At 34.1% G+C, this 15,388-nt stretch overlaps 1 protein-coding gene across 1 annotated transcript; it reads left to right on the top strand.

Annotated features, from left to right (window-relative positions):
• The first annotated feature begins 611 nt into the window (after window positions 1-611).
• On the top strand, window positions 612-6,734 carry LOC114406108 (G-type lectin S-receptor-like serine/threonine-protein kinase At4g27290). Its single transcript, XM_028368686.1, has 8 exons — window positions 612-1,945; window positions 2,089-2,193; window positions 3,555-3,700; window positions 3,794-4,004; window positions 4,137-4,374; window positions 4,461-4,611; window positions 4,698-5,044; window positions 5,884-6,734. Exons 1-7 carry the CDS (start codon window positions 652-654, stop codon window positions 5,001-5,003), a joined length of 2,451 nt encoding a protein of 816 aa, XP_028224487.1. The 5' UTR covers window positions 612-651; the 3' UTR covers window positions 5,004-5,044; window positions 5,884-6,734.
• Window positions 6,735-15,388: the final 8,654 nt, after the last annotated feature.

The following is a 15,388-nucleotide window of genomic DNA, read 5'->3' as shown; positions in this document are numbered from 1 at the left end:
TTATCAGACCCATTTTTAAAAAATGAAAGGAACTTCTAAACTCTAATAGTCAGTGAAGTCAACTCCGTTGTTGACCCGAAACTGTGGTCCTCCCTATGAGCACCCAAACTTTCAATACTACTCTTTAACATTGTGTCTATTTCAGAAGTCTCACAAGGTAGTTTACCTGACAGTGACCAAGAGCCTCAATATTCAAGACTGTGGTCCTTCTAGCCACACATGCTAGAAAGACTGGAACCAAACCCCTAAACCACAAAATGAAAGTCTACTGAAAATTCTGAAAAGCTTATGAGATTTGCATTTACAAGTTAAATTTTACCATTCTAATCACACTGCCTTCTGCATCAAGTAATTGTGACTTGTGAAAAAAATAATGCATGCTCCTAAGCTTAGTTTTCCACTATAATTTTTCCATTTGGCACCACTCACAAGTTTTCCTCTCTAGTGGGTCATTGGTAGCAACTGCTCAATTGGCATAATAAATATTGATTAGTTTTGGATGTGTGGAATGGTCTTGGAAAGAAAGTATTTTTGTACTTTTCAACAACTTCGTAAAGTTTGGTACTCCCTCTATATATATACACAATGGTTTCAGTTTTCTTAGTCTTCAGAACAGCTGTTTAAAGCTCTAACTGTCAAGCTTAGTACTCAATGATATTTATTCTTTTTCTGATGAGTATCATAGTTTATATACTGTTTTCCCCTTCTCTCATAGTTTTCATAGCAGCAGAAACTTCATCCATTACACTATCCCAGTCCCTCAGTTACGGAAAAACCCTAGTTTCCCCAAGTGGAATCTTTGAACTCGGTTTCTGCAATCTTGGAAATCCGAACAAAATCTACCTTGGGATTTGGTACAAGAATATTCCACTTCAAAACATAGTTTGGGTTGCAAACGGTGGCAACCCAATCAAGGATTCTTTTTCCATCTTGAAACTAGACAGTTCTGGCAATTTGGTCCTTACACACAACAACACGGTTGTTTGGAGCACAAGTTCTCCAGAAAAGGCACAGAATCCGGTGGCAGAGCTCTTGGATTCAGGCAATCTTGTGATAAGAGATGAGAATGAAGCCAAGGAAGATACATATCTGTGGCAAAGCTTTGATTACCCATCTAATACAATGCTGTCAGGAATGAAGGTTGGATGGGACATCAAGAGAAATCTTAGTACTTGCCTGATAGCTTGGAAGAGTGATAATGATCCAACCCAAGGAGACTTATCATGGGGTATTACCCTGCACCCCTATCCTGATATCTATATGATGAAGGGAACAAAAAAGTACCATAGATTTGGACCATGGAATGGTTTACGTTTCAGTGGCATGCCACTTATGAAGCCTAATAACCCCATATACCATTACGAGTTTGTCTCCAACCAAGAAGTGGTTTATTACAGATGGAGTGTCAAACAGACTAGTTCAATATCTAAAGTGGTACTTAACCAAACCACACTAGAACGTCAGCGTTATGTATGGTCAGGAAAATCATGGATTTTATATGAAGTGATGCCAGAAGACAACTGTGACCATTATGGAGTCTGTGGAGCCAATACATATTGCACCACTTCTGCGTTACCAATATGTCAATGTTTAAAAGGGTTCAAGCCTAAGACTCCTGAGAAATGGAACTCAATGGACTGGTCTGAAGGATGTATCAGGAAACATCCACTTAGCTGCCAAGATAAGCTCAATGATGGGTTTGTACTTGTGGATGGCTTGAAAGTGCCGGATACTAAAGATACGTTTGTGAATGAGACTATTGATCTAAAACAATGCAGAACCAAGTGCTTGAATAATTGTTCCTGCATGGCATATACCAATTCAAATATAAGTGGGGCAGGCAGTGGCTGTGTTATGTGGTTCGGTGATTTATATGACATCAAACTGTATCCAGTTCCAGAGAATGGGCAGAGTCTATATATAAGGTTGCCTGCGTCAGAAATAGGTAAATACTTTATTAACTCTTCCAATTAATCCTTTTATTATTCTTCTCACCAGAATTTCAATCATGTTTTGAGAATATAAGCTTGGTCCTTCAATATGGAATTTAACCATTGTTGTTTTATTTGATCAAATTCAACTGTGAAGAGTCTATCAGGCACAAGAAGTCAAAAATAATATTTATAACCTCCGTTGCTGCAACTTTAGGAGTGGTGCTTGCTATTTATTTCGTCTACAAAAGGAACATTGCTGGTAAAATTATTCTTCCCTTTCACATTTCCCTAAAAATATGGACGAATAGTTCTGTATATCATATTTTAAATGGAATGTCTGCTATTTGTCAATTCCCTTGACAAGTGCTGTTATTGGTTTTTCAGAGCATCCTTTGAGATTTTGGTTAAGTGGCCTTATTATAGCAGGGTTCTGTTCTGTGTCTCTTGGATAAAATTATTAGTTGTTAGAGTTTAATAATATTGAGCCATAAAAAAAACATAATACTTGTTATCATTTTCTAGTGAAGTTAAATGCAGCAAAAAACTACAAAATTATGTGGATGATCTTTCTTTGCATGAATTTGTCAATAATTGTTGCAGCCAGGCAGCCACTAATAACAAGATTGTTTTTTTTTGTTATCAAAATCAACCATGAAGTGCCTCTGCCCCAACATGGACACAAGGAATGGGTGACGATAATAATTGCTACCATAATTGATGCAATTAGTGGGATAATTTTATTTTACCTTATATTTCTAGTACCTTAAATTTAGGTCCTTTTTTTACTCTTTCAAACTTAAACTTGCTTTTTTGGTCCATAAGATTCGCATAATATTTTTTTAAAGTCTTTTTCAAAGTGTGAGCTAGGAGGGAAATATGAGATTCACAATTTATGGTGACTTATGACCATCATAAATTGATTTTCTATTTTGAATTTAAAGTACGATTTTTTTGCACTTTAAAATCATCGGAATCATGTCAATAAAAAAATTAAAGTGATTAATGTGTTTTCAATTTCATAAACTTGATTTTGGTGATGTCTATCGATCAGAAATCAAACAATAAAATATAAAATAAAAAATCAAATTTTGACAGTCAAGTGCCACAAATTGTGATTTTTTTTTTGGTTCACATGATGGAAAGAGATTGAAAAGAACATTTTAAGGATTTTAAGGAGTGAAAACAACAACTTCAAATTTAAAGGGAAAAAAATAACTCAAATTTGAGGACTAAAAATATATTTATATATTTTATTTTGCATTTTTGTTATATACTGATTCGGAAGGAGCGTTGCTGGTAAATTACTTATCCGTATTTTTGTACTAAAATAAAGATAGCTATTTTCTATGTATCTTTTGAAATTGAAAATAGGAAATGCTTCAAATTATCATGGAGCACTTGTAGTGTAGTTAAAGCTTAACCGGGAATGAGGCCAGGTGGCTTTTAATAATGATCAGAGTTTCAACTTGCCAGAGATTAAAGAAATTGAGTTCACGCAATATATATTTTCTGTTTCCTTCTCTATTTGGATAGTGCAGATTTATCCTCTTAAACCAGTTCCAATCCCTCCTCATGTTTCATAATGTTGTTGAATGTTTATTCCTTTCTTCTGTTGTCCAGATAAGCCAAAGAAAAATGAGAACATTGAAAGACAGCTTGAAGATCTGGATGTGCCATTGTTTCATCTGCTAACAATCACTACTGCCACGAATAATTTCTCGTTGAATAATAAGATTGGACAAGGTGGTTTTGGACCTGTATATAAGGTAATTAAAAATTTAAGCACTTAGCAGAAAAAGAAGTCCAGAGATGAATTGTTACTATGCAAAACATCTTCTCAAATGAATGCAATCATGCAGGGAAAATTAGTGGATGGGCGAGAAATTGCTGTCAAGAGACTTTCAAGTAGCTCTGGACAAGGAATAACCGAGTTCACAACAGAAGTAAAACTGATTGCAAAGCTTCAACACCGAAATCTTGTAAGGCTCCTTGGTTGTTGCTTTCGAGGACAAGAAAAATTACTAGTATATGAATACATGGTTAATGGCAGCCTAGACACCTTCATTTTTGGTATGTAATATGATGAATGCTAAGATTAGGTGCACTTGTGTTGGTTTACTTCTGTCATATTTTGTGGCTTATTACTCTATAATATCTAATATTGAACAACATGTGTGCCTGGCAAAAAAAAAAAAAAAACAGATAAAGTAAAAAGTAAATTGCTGGATTGGCCACAGCGCTTCCACATAATATTTGGAATTGCTAGAGGGCTTTTGTATCTCCATCAAGATTCCCAATTAAGGATTATTCATAGAGATCTCAAAGCAAGTAATGTTTTACTTGATGCAAAGTTAAATCCAAAAATATCAGATTTTGGAATGGCTAGAGCGTTTGGAGGAGACCAAATTGAAGGAAACACAAACAGGGTAGTTGGGACTTAGTGAGTGTCTGTCTAACTATACTACACCACATTTATATATTTATTTTTGTGTCAAGTGAGATTTTTTCTTTAAATGTTTCCTGCAGTGGATACATGGCCCCAGAATATGCTGTTGATGGACTATTTTCAATCAAATCGGACGTTTTCAGCTTTGGTATTTTATTGTTGGAGATTATATGTGGGAACAAAAATAGAGCTCTTTGTCATAGAAACCAGACCCTTAACCTGGTTGGTTATGTAAGCACTCAAAAACTTATTATTTATTTATGGCAAAGTTTAAACATGAATGATTAACTTTATTATTTTCTTCTTTTATGTTTCAGGCATGGACACTTTGGAAAGAGAAAAATGCTTTACAGTTGATTGACTCAAGCATAAAGGACCTATGTGCTATCCCAGAAGCACTGCGATGCATCCATGTTAGTCTCTTGTGCTTGCAACAATACCCGGAGGATAGGCCAACCATGACCTCAGTAATTCAAATGTTAGGGAGTGAGATGGAACTGGTTGAGCCAAAAGAGCCTGGCTTCTTTCCCAGAAGGATTTCGGACGAAGAAAAATTCAGCTCAAATCTAAACCATAAGACTTCAAATGATGAGTTAACCATTACCTCATTAACTGGTCGGTGAAAGTTTGAGCATATTGCACTGACGCACAATTTTGATTACAAGTACGTGCATTCACTACCAAAGGATTATTGTTTCAAAACCCGTTTAGTTGTGCTGATGTATTTGCATATTACGTATAAAATTTAATCGAAAAGGCTTTAAAAGTGATATTAACTTTTTTCCATGGGCAAACAACTGATATTAATAGCATAAAAGATACATGTTGTAGTAAAGGTTTCACCGTCCCTGTGGTCTCCGTCACTACTTATGAGAACCTTGGCCACAAATTCCAACTTAGTCTTTAAACTGGAAGATAGGCCTAACATGATGTTAGATGTTGAAATAACAAAAAGTGCAATAAGATAAAGAGAAACAAGTCACTGGTATTGATCAACACCAAAAGACTTGTACTCCTCCAAGGTGATGAAAAAAATACAATTCGGATAAAGAGAAACAAGTCACTGGTATTGATCAACACCAAAACACTTATACTCCTGCAAGGCGATGAAAAAAATACAACTCATTTCCAGGACCTCACAAAGAGAGTGGAAACCCTGAATCTAACATTATGTTAGATGTTGAAATAACAAAAAGTGCAATAAGATAAAGAGAAACAAGTCGCTGGTATTGATCAACACCAAAACACTTATACTCCTGCAAGGTGATGAAAAAAATACAATTCATTTCCAGGACCTCACAAAGAGAGTGGAAACCCTGAATAGCAATCATAATTCATATATTTTCATATCTTTTTTATGTTAAACTTAGCTTTTTCAGCTTCCCTGTCAAAATCATTTGAATTGAATCAGATGAATTTTTTATCGATGAGTTTTATTCAGACTCAGCAAAAATGCAGTAATTCTTATGTTTTAATTATTGTCCTAATTTGTTTTGTTTGTAGGTCTTAATTTAGCTTCACTTTCCATAGTCATATACGACGAATGCTTTAAACTTTAAAGACATGAGATGAAAGTTGAAAGTAGTAGGACGATTGTTGCAAAGCCTTGTCAGACAGATGATCAATGTAATCCGATGCAAGATGCTGAATTTCAAATCTCTCAATATGTGCTACATTTTTTATTCAGACCTTGCATTCAAAGTTGTGATTTAGGCTTGGGCCGATTTATAAAAAATAAGAGAATTTGGCTACAGAGTTTGGTTCTCTGATTTTTCTCAACTAGTTTTTAGCTTTCTTTATTGTTCTTAGTGTTTTTCACTCTCGGGTCTTGTCCATGAGTGACTAAACTCTGTAGTCAATCTTTGGATTTTAATAGCAGTTGTGTGTTGACATGAGATCTAGTGTCCCAATGGTTTCAATTCTACTTGGTGTTTAAGTTAATATGATTTCTTCACCTTCATCTCTAGAATCATGTTTGTTAATTGAATGAAACCGCTTGTGCTGAACTCATTACTGCATTTTGTGTTTAACTCTGAATATATTTGAGATTTAAGTTAAGAAGATGCTTACTCTAAGTTCTTGTACTCGAAGAATTAGGTTTCTGGCAGAAGTGTTTGTTTGTTTGTTTGAACCTTGGAAGAATCACTGGTGTTATTTACTTCTCTTGGCTAAATCGTAATATGGGTGCATGGTGTCTCAATGGAGAATCTGAATTTCAAATGTTGCTTGTTCATTTGGATCCGGCCAATTGAGCTTTTAGTTGTAATATGAATTAAATGATATTTTGCAGTCTGGGACAGTAACTACAACTGAATGTTAATTTTACTATTCAAGTCCTTTACACATTCAAACTATTTTGCCTACCAACTCCCGTCACCCCCCATTTTACTTTTGTTGTATTTTAATCTATTTTTGTTAGGTTTAAATATGCTTTTTATTCTAATAAATACTCAATTTTTTACATTTTCTTTCTAATAAATTTTTATTGTGTTGAGTTCCTAATAAAAATAAATTCGTTTTTTATCTGACATTTTTTTAGTCATTTATAAATTAACAAATTTAGTGTTTGTTCGCTGATAACTATTTTTTTATTTGTAATTAGTAAGGACTAAAAAAATTACTAATTTATCAGGAAATAAATACAAAATTCACTAATTTATTAGGGGTTAAAATAAAATATTAAGAACCCAAAATAAAAATAATCTTATTAGGGACTCAACACAAAAGAAAAATTTATTAAAAACAAATACAAAAATTGAATATTTATAATGAATCAAAAATATATTTAAGTTTTTTTTTTTTTTCAAACACTCTTTTCTTAGAATTAACCACTAGCACAGGTACATATCTTTTGAGAACAATCCTGGTGTCTTTCACCTTGTATTGTTTTTACCATTTTATTGCAATTCTAATTTTTGGCTATGCTTACTTAACGACCTACACAGAGGTCAAGCTATTAGCAAGATTGATAAATAACTTTCTACCTCAACCTCTTTTCACATTCCTAAAAAGCACAACTCTTGTTTTTCTTTGATTTTATTTTTATAATATTTTCCTTTTACCTGACCACTATAGTGGCTAAGTGATTTTCTTTGGGTTGAATGTCTTAAATGTAGCTTCCTTCTTCATCTTCTTTAAAACTCTTCCAAAGCTTTTTCACGTTGGGAATGGAGTCTTCAAACTTCAAGCTCTAAATGCTCTTTTCTCCTTAACTTCTTTTATCAAGAGCTACTTGATCTCAATCCATACACTAATAAAAAAACTCATTCTATGACGGTCCTTTGAAGCTTTCTACGATGGTTGACAACCGTCTTTGAAGGTGGCATTGTGGAAAGTGTTGACATTCCACGACAACACTTTCCACGACGGTCCCACAATACATCGACTTTGAAAAGGCACCATATTTAAGACAGTCCTTATAGCAAAATCATCTTTGAATTCCATCATTCAAAGACGATTTTTAGTTAATGACCGTCTTTGAATGACACCATTCTACAACGGTCATTAACTAAAAATCGTCTTAGAATGGTGAAATTCAAAGACGGCTAAGGCTTAAAAACTGTCTTTGTATGGTTCATTTCTACGACGTTTTCTTCTTTAGGACTGTCGTAGAATGTTGGAATTCAAAGACGGTTTCTACATAAAAAAACGTCTTTGAATTGTATCATTCTACAATGTTTTCTTCTTTAGGATCGTTGTAGAATGGTACATTCAAAGACGTTTTTTTATTTAAAAACCAACTTTGAATTGCACCATTCTAAGACGGTTTTCAGTTATTGACCGTCGTAGAATGGTACTAAGCTTAATCAGGCAGCATTTGCATACATATAGCCTCAAATATGATATTCCATGAGTAGACCAAACATATTGAGATAGAACATGTTATCCAAGGACATCACCATTAGCATTGTTAATTCAAACAATCAACTGGAAGATGTTTTCACTAAGGCATTCAGAGTTCCTTAGATTAATTATATATCTAGCAAGCAACTTCATGGGGAGTGTATTTCTTGTAATTATGTTTAATTATCCTTGTACTTACAACACTTAAATGTGTATACTGCTATGTAATATCACATAGTATTCATCATGTCTCTCATTTTGTCTCTGTTAACATCATTAGATAAAAGCATTGACCATTATCCAAAATATACATTCAGGATTAACAAACATGGTTGAATTATGGTCATCAAATATAAAAGAAAATAGCAACTAACGATCTTGGTGCACATGTTGAACTTACTTGCTGACCAACAGTAAAGAGAAGCAAAGCAATCAGTATTTTTTCCCTTTAGGACATAATCAATTTCATCGAACATGTGCCTGACCTGTTGCATTAATCTACAACGACTAACACATAAAGCAATTTTAATGCATACTAAAATATAGTAGTCCCTAACAATCATATAGTATAATGATCATACATAAGTAAAATATTAAATTTCTGAAAATGTTGGCTAAAAAATGTCATACAAAGCAGATTATGAAATCTGCGCTCCACATCAAGGAACTTACCATTTCATTTACTGCCACCAAAAGATCTTTTCGATCCTTGGCAAATTGCTTTAATTGACCCCAATCATATTGAATGACATGGCATCAAGGGTCAATGAAAGGGACATACCAAGCCTTTGTACTTTTACAGTTACAAGCTCTCCAAAATGCAAGTGAGCTGCAACACTTGAAGCAACAAAAGTAAAGACTTCAATCTTCCTCAAAGATGTAGATATTATTCTAAAATTCCAAATGTTTTTAAAACAAGAAACCAAGCAAATGTGAAATATTCAAATCAGAATAAAACATAAGCTATTATTGTCGGCAAAAAAACCTTTATGTACAATTGATTGCAACATCAGTTGGAAACGAAGGTATTTCATCCTATAGCACGAACAACAAAATTATAAGGCTTTATCAATATAATTTGACTTCATCATTTTCATCAGTGTACAAAGCTTCTATTGTAGCATTGAGGCCAAAATAATAGCACCAAACTTGTACAACCTATGATCTACTAATTATAACGATCTAAACACACAACAACCAATTATAACCACTAATGAATGGTACACACTACACTTTATATCAATGCTAATGAATGTCACAAATGACAGTTTGACATAAAAAGACAGGAAAATGATGAAGTTTGAACACTAACAGTATTAACCAACCTTCCTTCCATCAACTGCACAATTAATTGGCATAGATAACACAATTGGTTGAGGGAACTTAGTGTTAAGTTAAGCATTAGGAACAAACCTACAGTAGATTGAGTAGACTTGACTGCTGCTTCTGAATCTTCACTCTCTTTGCCATTCCTTTGGAGATCTTTAGAGACAAAACTGACAGGAACTGAGTCTTCACTTTGATCTTCATGATATGGAACCACACGAGATCCAACTTTGGACCGACCATACTTTTGCATTTTATCCTCAGAAGTTGTAGTTAGCAGTGCCCATTTCATTAATGGGTTTGAAACTCTGCTTTTATCCCTTTTGCTCCTATCCAAAACAATTCCATCCCTTTCATAAAGATCTCCTTGATCAGCCATAGCAATTGGATACATGACATAATTGTGTTACAAGGGCTATTCAAGCAATAACATACCTTGCTTTGGCTTGACAAGTAACTCTCACCCCATCCTCCATTAGGAAGCTATTTTGACAAAAAAAAGTTGCAAGCTTTACACAAGGCAGGAGTGTTACAGTACTTTTTTCCACTGTCTATTAACCCTTTTATGAAAAACCAGGTGCCATAGGTATAGCAAATTCCCTAACAACCAATCTTGAAAAGCGTAAATGTTTAGCATTTTTAGCTCACGTAAATGAACTGAATCTTGTTCTTTTTCAACGAACTATAACTCAAGGAAATCAAGAATCCTCGTGAAATAAAAAATTTGTTTGGCATTAATATAATTAGTTTAGTCATAGATATAGGCATATAGCACACTGCACGTCATCTAATATGTCTTTAGGACTTCTATGGTAAAAAAATGAAGTTGTTTGAATGCCATAATGGCAAGCCTCCAAAAGTGAAAATAGTTAAATAAGTCCTAAATTGTAATGCTGATTGCATGTTTGGGTTCAAGTGTTCAACTTATCTTAAAGAAGTAATCACTTATTTTTGTCAACCTTTTGAAAAAACTTTTACCTATACAAACTAGTATATCTTGGGATAAAAGATAGCCAGAGACTTGCCAACCCTGATTCTGCATTGAGAATGTCCATGCTCCTTTGGATATGCGTTGATGCTTTGCTTTGAAAACACCTGATGGATTTTCAAGTACCTTCAATAAAGAAAAAAATGGCATTAAATCCTTCACCATGGTTCTGATCCTTAGTGCATGTTTTGGAGCGTGTCGATTACGCACGTCTCCCCCTAAAACTATGACAACAATTAAGTTGTTTTACCTGGAAACAACAATTTGTTGATTCTGTGAAACATGGAGAGAGAAGCTATACGTGCGTTTCAAAATTGTATTTAAACACACATATAGCCTTTTAGGATTCTTCATGTTTAAGTATGCAATATGCATTATTAAGTCTAACCTAGCAAGCCTTGACGAAGTCGTTTGCTTTCCTAAGTGTACATACATATTCTTCACTCAAATCACATGAAAGGATTGCTTGTATAGCTAATGCAGCATCCCACAGTTGAGAGCCAAAGCTTCGTAATTTTTTTTAGTGAATTAACATGCATAATTGCATTTTCATAAGTAATATAAAGGTTAATAGGTGATCATTGTGATACTAACCTAGGTTTTCAAGGCATATTCTGCAAGTCATAAGTAATTAGGGATTCTAGCTAAATGAAGCTGATATGCCTCTAAGTTTGGATCTTCGACCCAACGTGCAATCAAACATGACACCTCACATGTGAGTAACTGCATTTAGATATCAACCTCCTAGTAATAATAATGTTATTTAATGGTTAAGCTTGTTACTGTTATAAGAATTATGTTTACCTACGCTACACTACCACTACAAAGGTATCTACTATTCTCATCCTTATAACGTATATGATCAATAGCGACTTCTAGTGCCTTCTCTCTCAGCATGGAAAAAGGCCAACAATTCAGGAGGGGATCTGCCACGTGATGAAGAGATGCCCATAACATATCTTGAGTAACAGGATGTGGCTAATAGAGATCCTCCTGAAATTCCATATTGCTCTTCGATTAAAATTAAAATTAAAATTTTATCTTGATGATTCGTGTAAGGTGTGCATTGAAGATTACTATAGATTACCGACATAAAGATGCAATTTTAAAGATAGAAAACTAGAAATATCTAAAAAAATTGCATCTAAATTTTGTCAAATGGGAAAGAAAACCCTAGGAACTATGCTTCAGGTGTTATTCCAATCGATTTGATCATAAGGCTATTTGTACATTTACTTCATGCACTGGGACAGTGACCTTAAGTGCATGCTCAATTTCCTGCATCAAAGCCTTCAAAGTAGAAACGCATGTGAAGTATAAGCTATTAAAACACAAAGACATCCTCCGCAAAATAGCATGATGGAATTATGATATATTACAAAGCGTATAATATTTGACAACATCGAGCATTAATCATTGCTAAGGAAACAATGAAGTCCTTGTGATTCAGAAGCATAGAAACAAAAATACATGAATCTCTGGACCATTCCCACCTGCAGCACCTGTGTATAAAGAAAGAATTGCCCGTTACTAATTAATAACTTCACAAAATAGGGAAAGTTGCATGGAAAAATAAATCTCTTAACCCGTAATAAGGTGAATTATTTCTAGATTCCAAAAGTTCTTTTGACCTATTTCTAGCCAAGGTAGCTTCTTCTGTCTTCCTTTGCAATATCTGTAATGAAATTGTAAATAATGGGAAATATATCAAACATGTATAAACAGAAGATAAGAAATATATCAACCACTTTTAAGTATACTCCCTTCATACATTTGTTGTAGTGACCTAAAGTGGTAAACGGTAATTAAGCAAGTACTAGAGAACATAAGTGAAAAGACTGTTGCCATATATAATCTTTCAGAACCAAATGAGACCATGTCATATGTCTTCATGATTTTTGAGAATGCCATCAAGTTCAAAAACCTGCAAATGAATTGAGAATATCTTTGTTAGTTTTGTAAAGATAATCACACTTTGTCAAATTTTAAGTTAAAAAGTGAAAGAGGGAGCCAATTTCCCTATGACGTTTCACAAGTTCAAGCTTGTGATAGAATTCCTTCAAGACTTTGCTCATTTGTTCCTCTACCTTCCACAACTCTTTGTTGTTGAAAGACAAGTGATCATGATTTGAAGCTAAGAGCAAGCCTCTTAATGTTGATACTGGAGTTACAAGTGTGACGACATTGATCTTCACCTCGGCTCCACGTTCTTCATTGAGATTTGTAATTATGAAACAACAAGGACATTTTTTTAATTAGTTATAGCATTAATAACTTCAAAATTGATAATAAAGACAATTTGAAAGGTAAAACCTTGAACTCAACAAACAAAAGTGTGGTTGTAATACCTCATATTTATCTCAGACGTAAATTGGACTATCATCAGGAGTATCGAAATCCTCAGCTTGACAATCAACTGAAAAAATGGGCAGCTTGGTGGCACAAAAAGCACACATCCTGTCAACGCAAATACCCATTGCGAATACAATGCATTGTCCAAATCTTTTCGTGCAGAACAAAATCAAATAAACAAATATGTATTTTTATTCTCAAATAATACTCAATACAACTACAAACTTGTTTACAATATTTAAAGAAAGACATCAAATACACCATAGTGCTTGTTCAAATCTCATCTAAAGCTTTCTACATTGGATGTTTTTAACTCTTAAAAAATATGCTGCCCATTTTTTGTGAATTGTTGTCATGGTCTTGATGTCTAATGGTGTGCCATCACCAAACCACTACAAATTATAAAATATAAAAATTAGTGATGTTCATTTGACAATAGTAAAATATGTTAGTCAAGTAAATTTTTTTGGAAAAGTAAATATACCATGCTCTAATCATTCTTCAACTCCCCGCTTATTATGTTCCACATCTAATGCATGACATAGTAGCCACACTCATAGCCTCCGCTTTGAACGTGACTCTACATTCAATATGAAAAATAATTCAATCTTACAATTCAAATGTTACACAACATTAGGAATCAGAAATAACCATAAATTATATGACTAACCTTCACTTCAATCCACTGAGGTGTACCTTAATCAATTTTACCGTTAGAAGTAGTGTTTAATGTCTTCAATGCACTACATAGAAAGATTTGGATGTATAAACAAGGACAAAACTATTTATGTATCCACATTTAAAATACATTAAATGACTTATAATATAAAACTTAACTTGTTAATTGCATCTTTGATATGAACATCAAGCTTCTTGCGCAACGAACAGAACTAGATGACAACATTGTTTGTAGGACACAAAACAACTAGCTGCCAATGGGCCCTGAATTCGACAATAATTAGGTATGAATAACACAAACATTCTTTATAGGGATATCATAAATTTACTTACTGATTAAAATAAGCTCCTAGGTAGACCTCTCGTTGGGATTCCTTAACCCGTTTGAATGTAATGTTGACATTCAACACGTCTATCCTTTGCATCATGTATAGAATGAGACTCAAGGAATCCATACGCCGAACCATGACCCAAGCTAAAACTCCACTCATCCATAAACCTATTTTCAACATTTCAAATGAAAAGTTAACATGATGTATATCATAATGAATATTATTAATTAGTCAATGATATGGAATTTACTTACATCATCCACAACTATAGTATAGCTATGTTCAAACACTTGTCACCTGATATTATTTCATTGACATAAGAATATGTTAAGAAGAAAGATACATCTACCTTTGAAATCCCAAATTTAGTCCCATCCGACAACAACTGAATAGGCTTTTCATAAATTTCTTACAAACTCTTAATCAAGTCACAAAAGGGATCATCTACAACAACATCATTCGACCTTTGAATAGGTTCAGTCACTCTCTTTGGAGTAATAGCTAAATTCTATATGGTTAACGAAAAGAAAAATTAAACTGATGTTAGTAACTAATTTATATATATGTACGAATGTGTTAATATATGTTAGAGAAAATGAAAATTACCTCATCTGATACAAGTTTCACAAGAAGTGTCGACCATGCAATGAATGTGCTAAGGGCCTGCCTGACATATTGTATTTCTGACGTCGGCATAGGGACTTGAGCGTCACCGTCAATAACTTTTTCAACAATAACCCTTACGAATTCATCTGCATAAGCCACATTGTGTATGGTAGATCCCCCCTCATATATTTGTCCCAAGGCCACAAAGTGTGTAGAATGTTGACGTTGCACATACAACCCCATAGTCAGCATCACATGAGCAACATGTTATTCCCCTAATGGGTTGGTAGCAGTTTCAGCATTGCTCCCCTTTGTGCTAACACGTGCACCTAATAACTGTATATCCGTCTCAATCGAGGGTGAGTATTACGATCCCCTTTGGGAAAACTCAATTTCAATGACCTCCTTCAACTCTTATTTCAATTTCTCTAGGGTCCATTTGTTTTCTTCTCCAATCTCATTCTTGACTTCTTCCTTAATCTCATTCCTCCACTCTTCCTTAAGGCTTCCAATTATCTCAGCCAACTATTGTTGGGTGATGGATGTGGATGAGATGCTGGAGCCATATGATTCCCTTCCATAGTATTCATTTATTACCACACCAAAAACCCACTGCACGAACACGATCACCATGATCCGGTCGTCCAATGGCAGTGTTAAGTATGTTGTCATGACCATGGGGAACAAACATACCCTGTGTCGTTTGCTCTTGTAACGAGTCCTTTATCAAACTCATAACCATCAAATGAGGTCGTTGTTATTATTAAATAACAATTAACTGAAGTTATATGTAAAAATAAATTCATAATTTTATTAGATATTTCTTGTGCCGCCTGAGATGTCATTTGCCTATATCTCTTCGTGCGTGTCAACTTCCACTTAA

The sequence above is a fragment of the Glycine soja genome, chromosome 3 (genome assembly GCF_004193775.1).
Source record: "Glycine soja cultivar W05 chromosome 3, ASM419377v2, whole genome shotgun sequence".
Taxonomy (NCBI): Eukaryota; Viridiplantae; Streptophyta; class Magnoliopsida; order Fabales; family Fabaceae; genus Glycine; species Glycine soja.
The sequence above is the reverse complement of the archived record's forward strand: the minus strand, read 5'-3'. Positions and strand labels throughout refer to the sequence as shown.

Excerpts from the sequence above, each read along its gene's own strand:
- LOC114406108 (XM_028368686.1), top strand. The coding sequence starts at position 652 with ATGATATTTATTCTTTTTCTGATGAGTATCATAGTTTATATACTGTTT. Across the intron at positions 1,946-2,088 it reads GTTGCCTGCGTCAGAAATAG|AGTCTATCAGGCACAAGAAG; the intron begins GTAAATACTTTA and ends TCAACTGTGAAG. Across the intron at positions 4,005-4,136 it reads CCTAGACACCTTCATTTTTG|ATAAAGTAAAAAGTAAATTG; the intron begins GTATGTAATATG and ends AAAAAAAAACAG.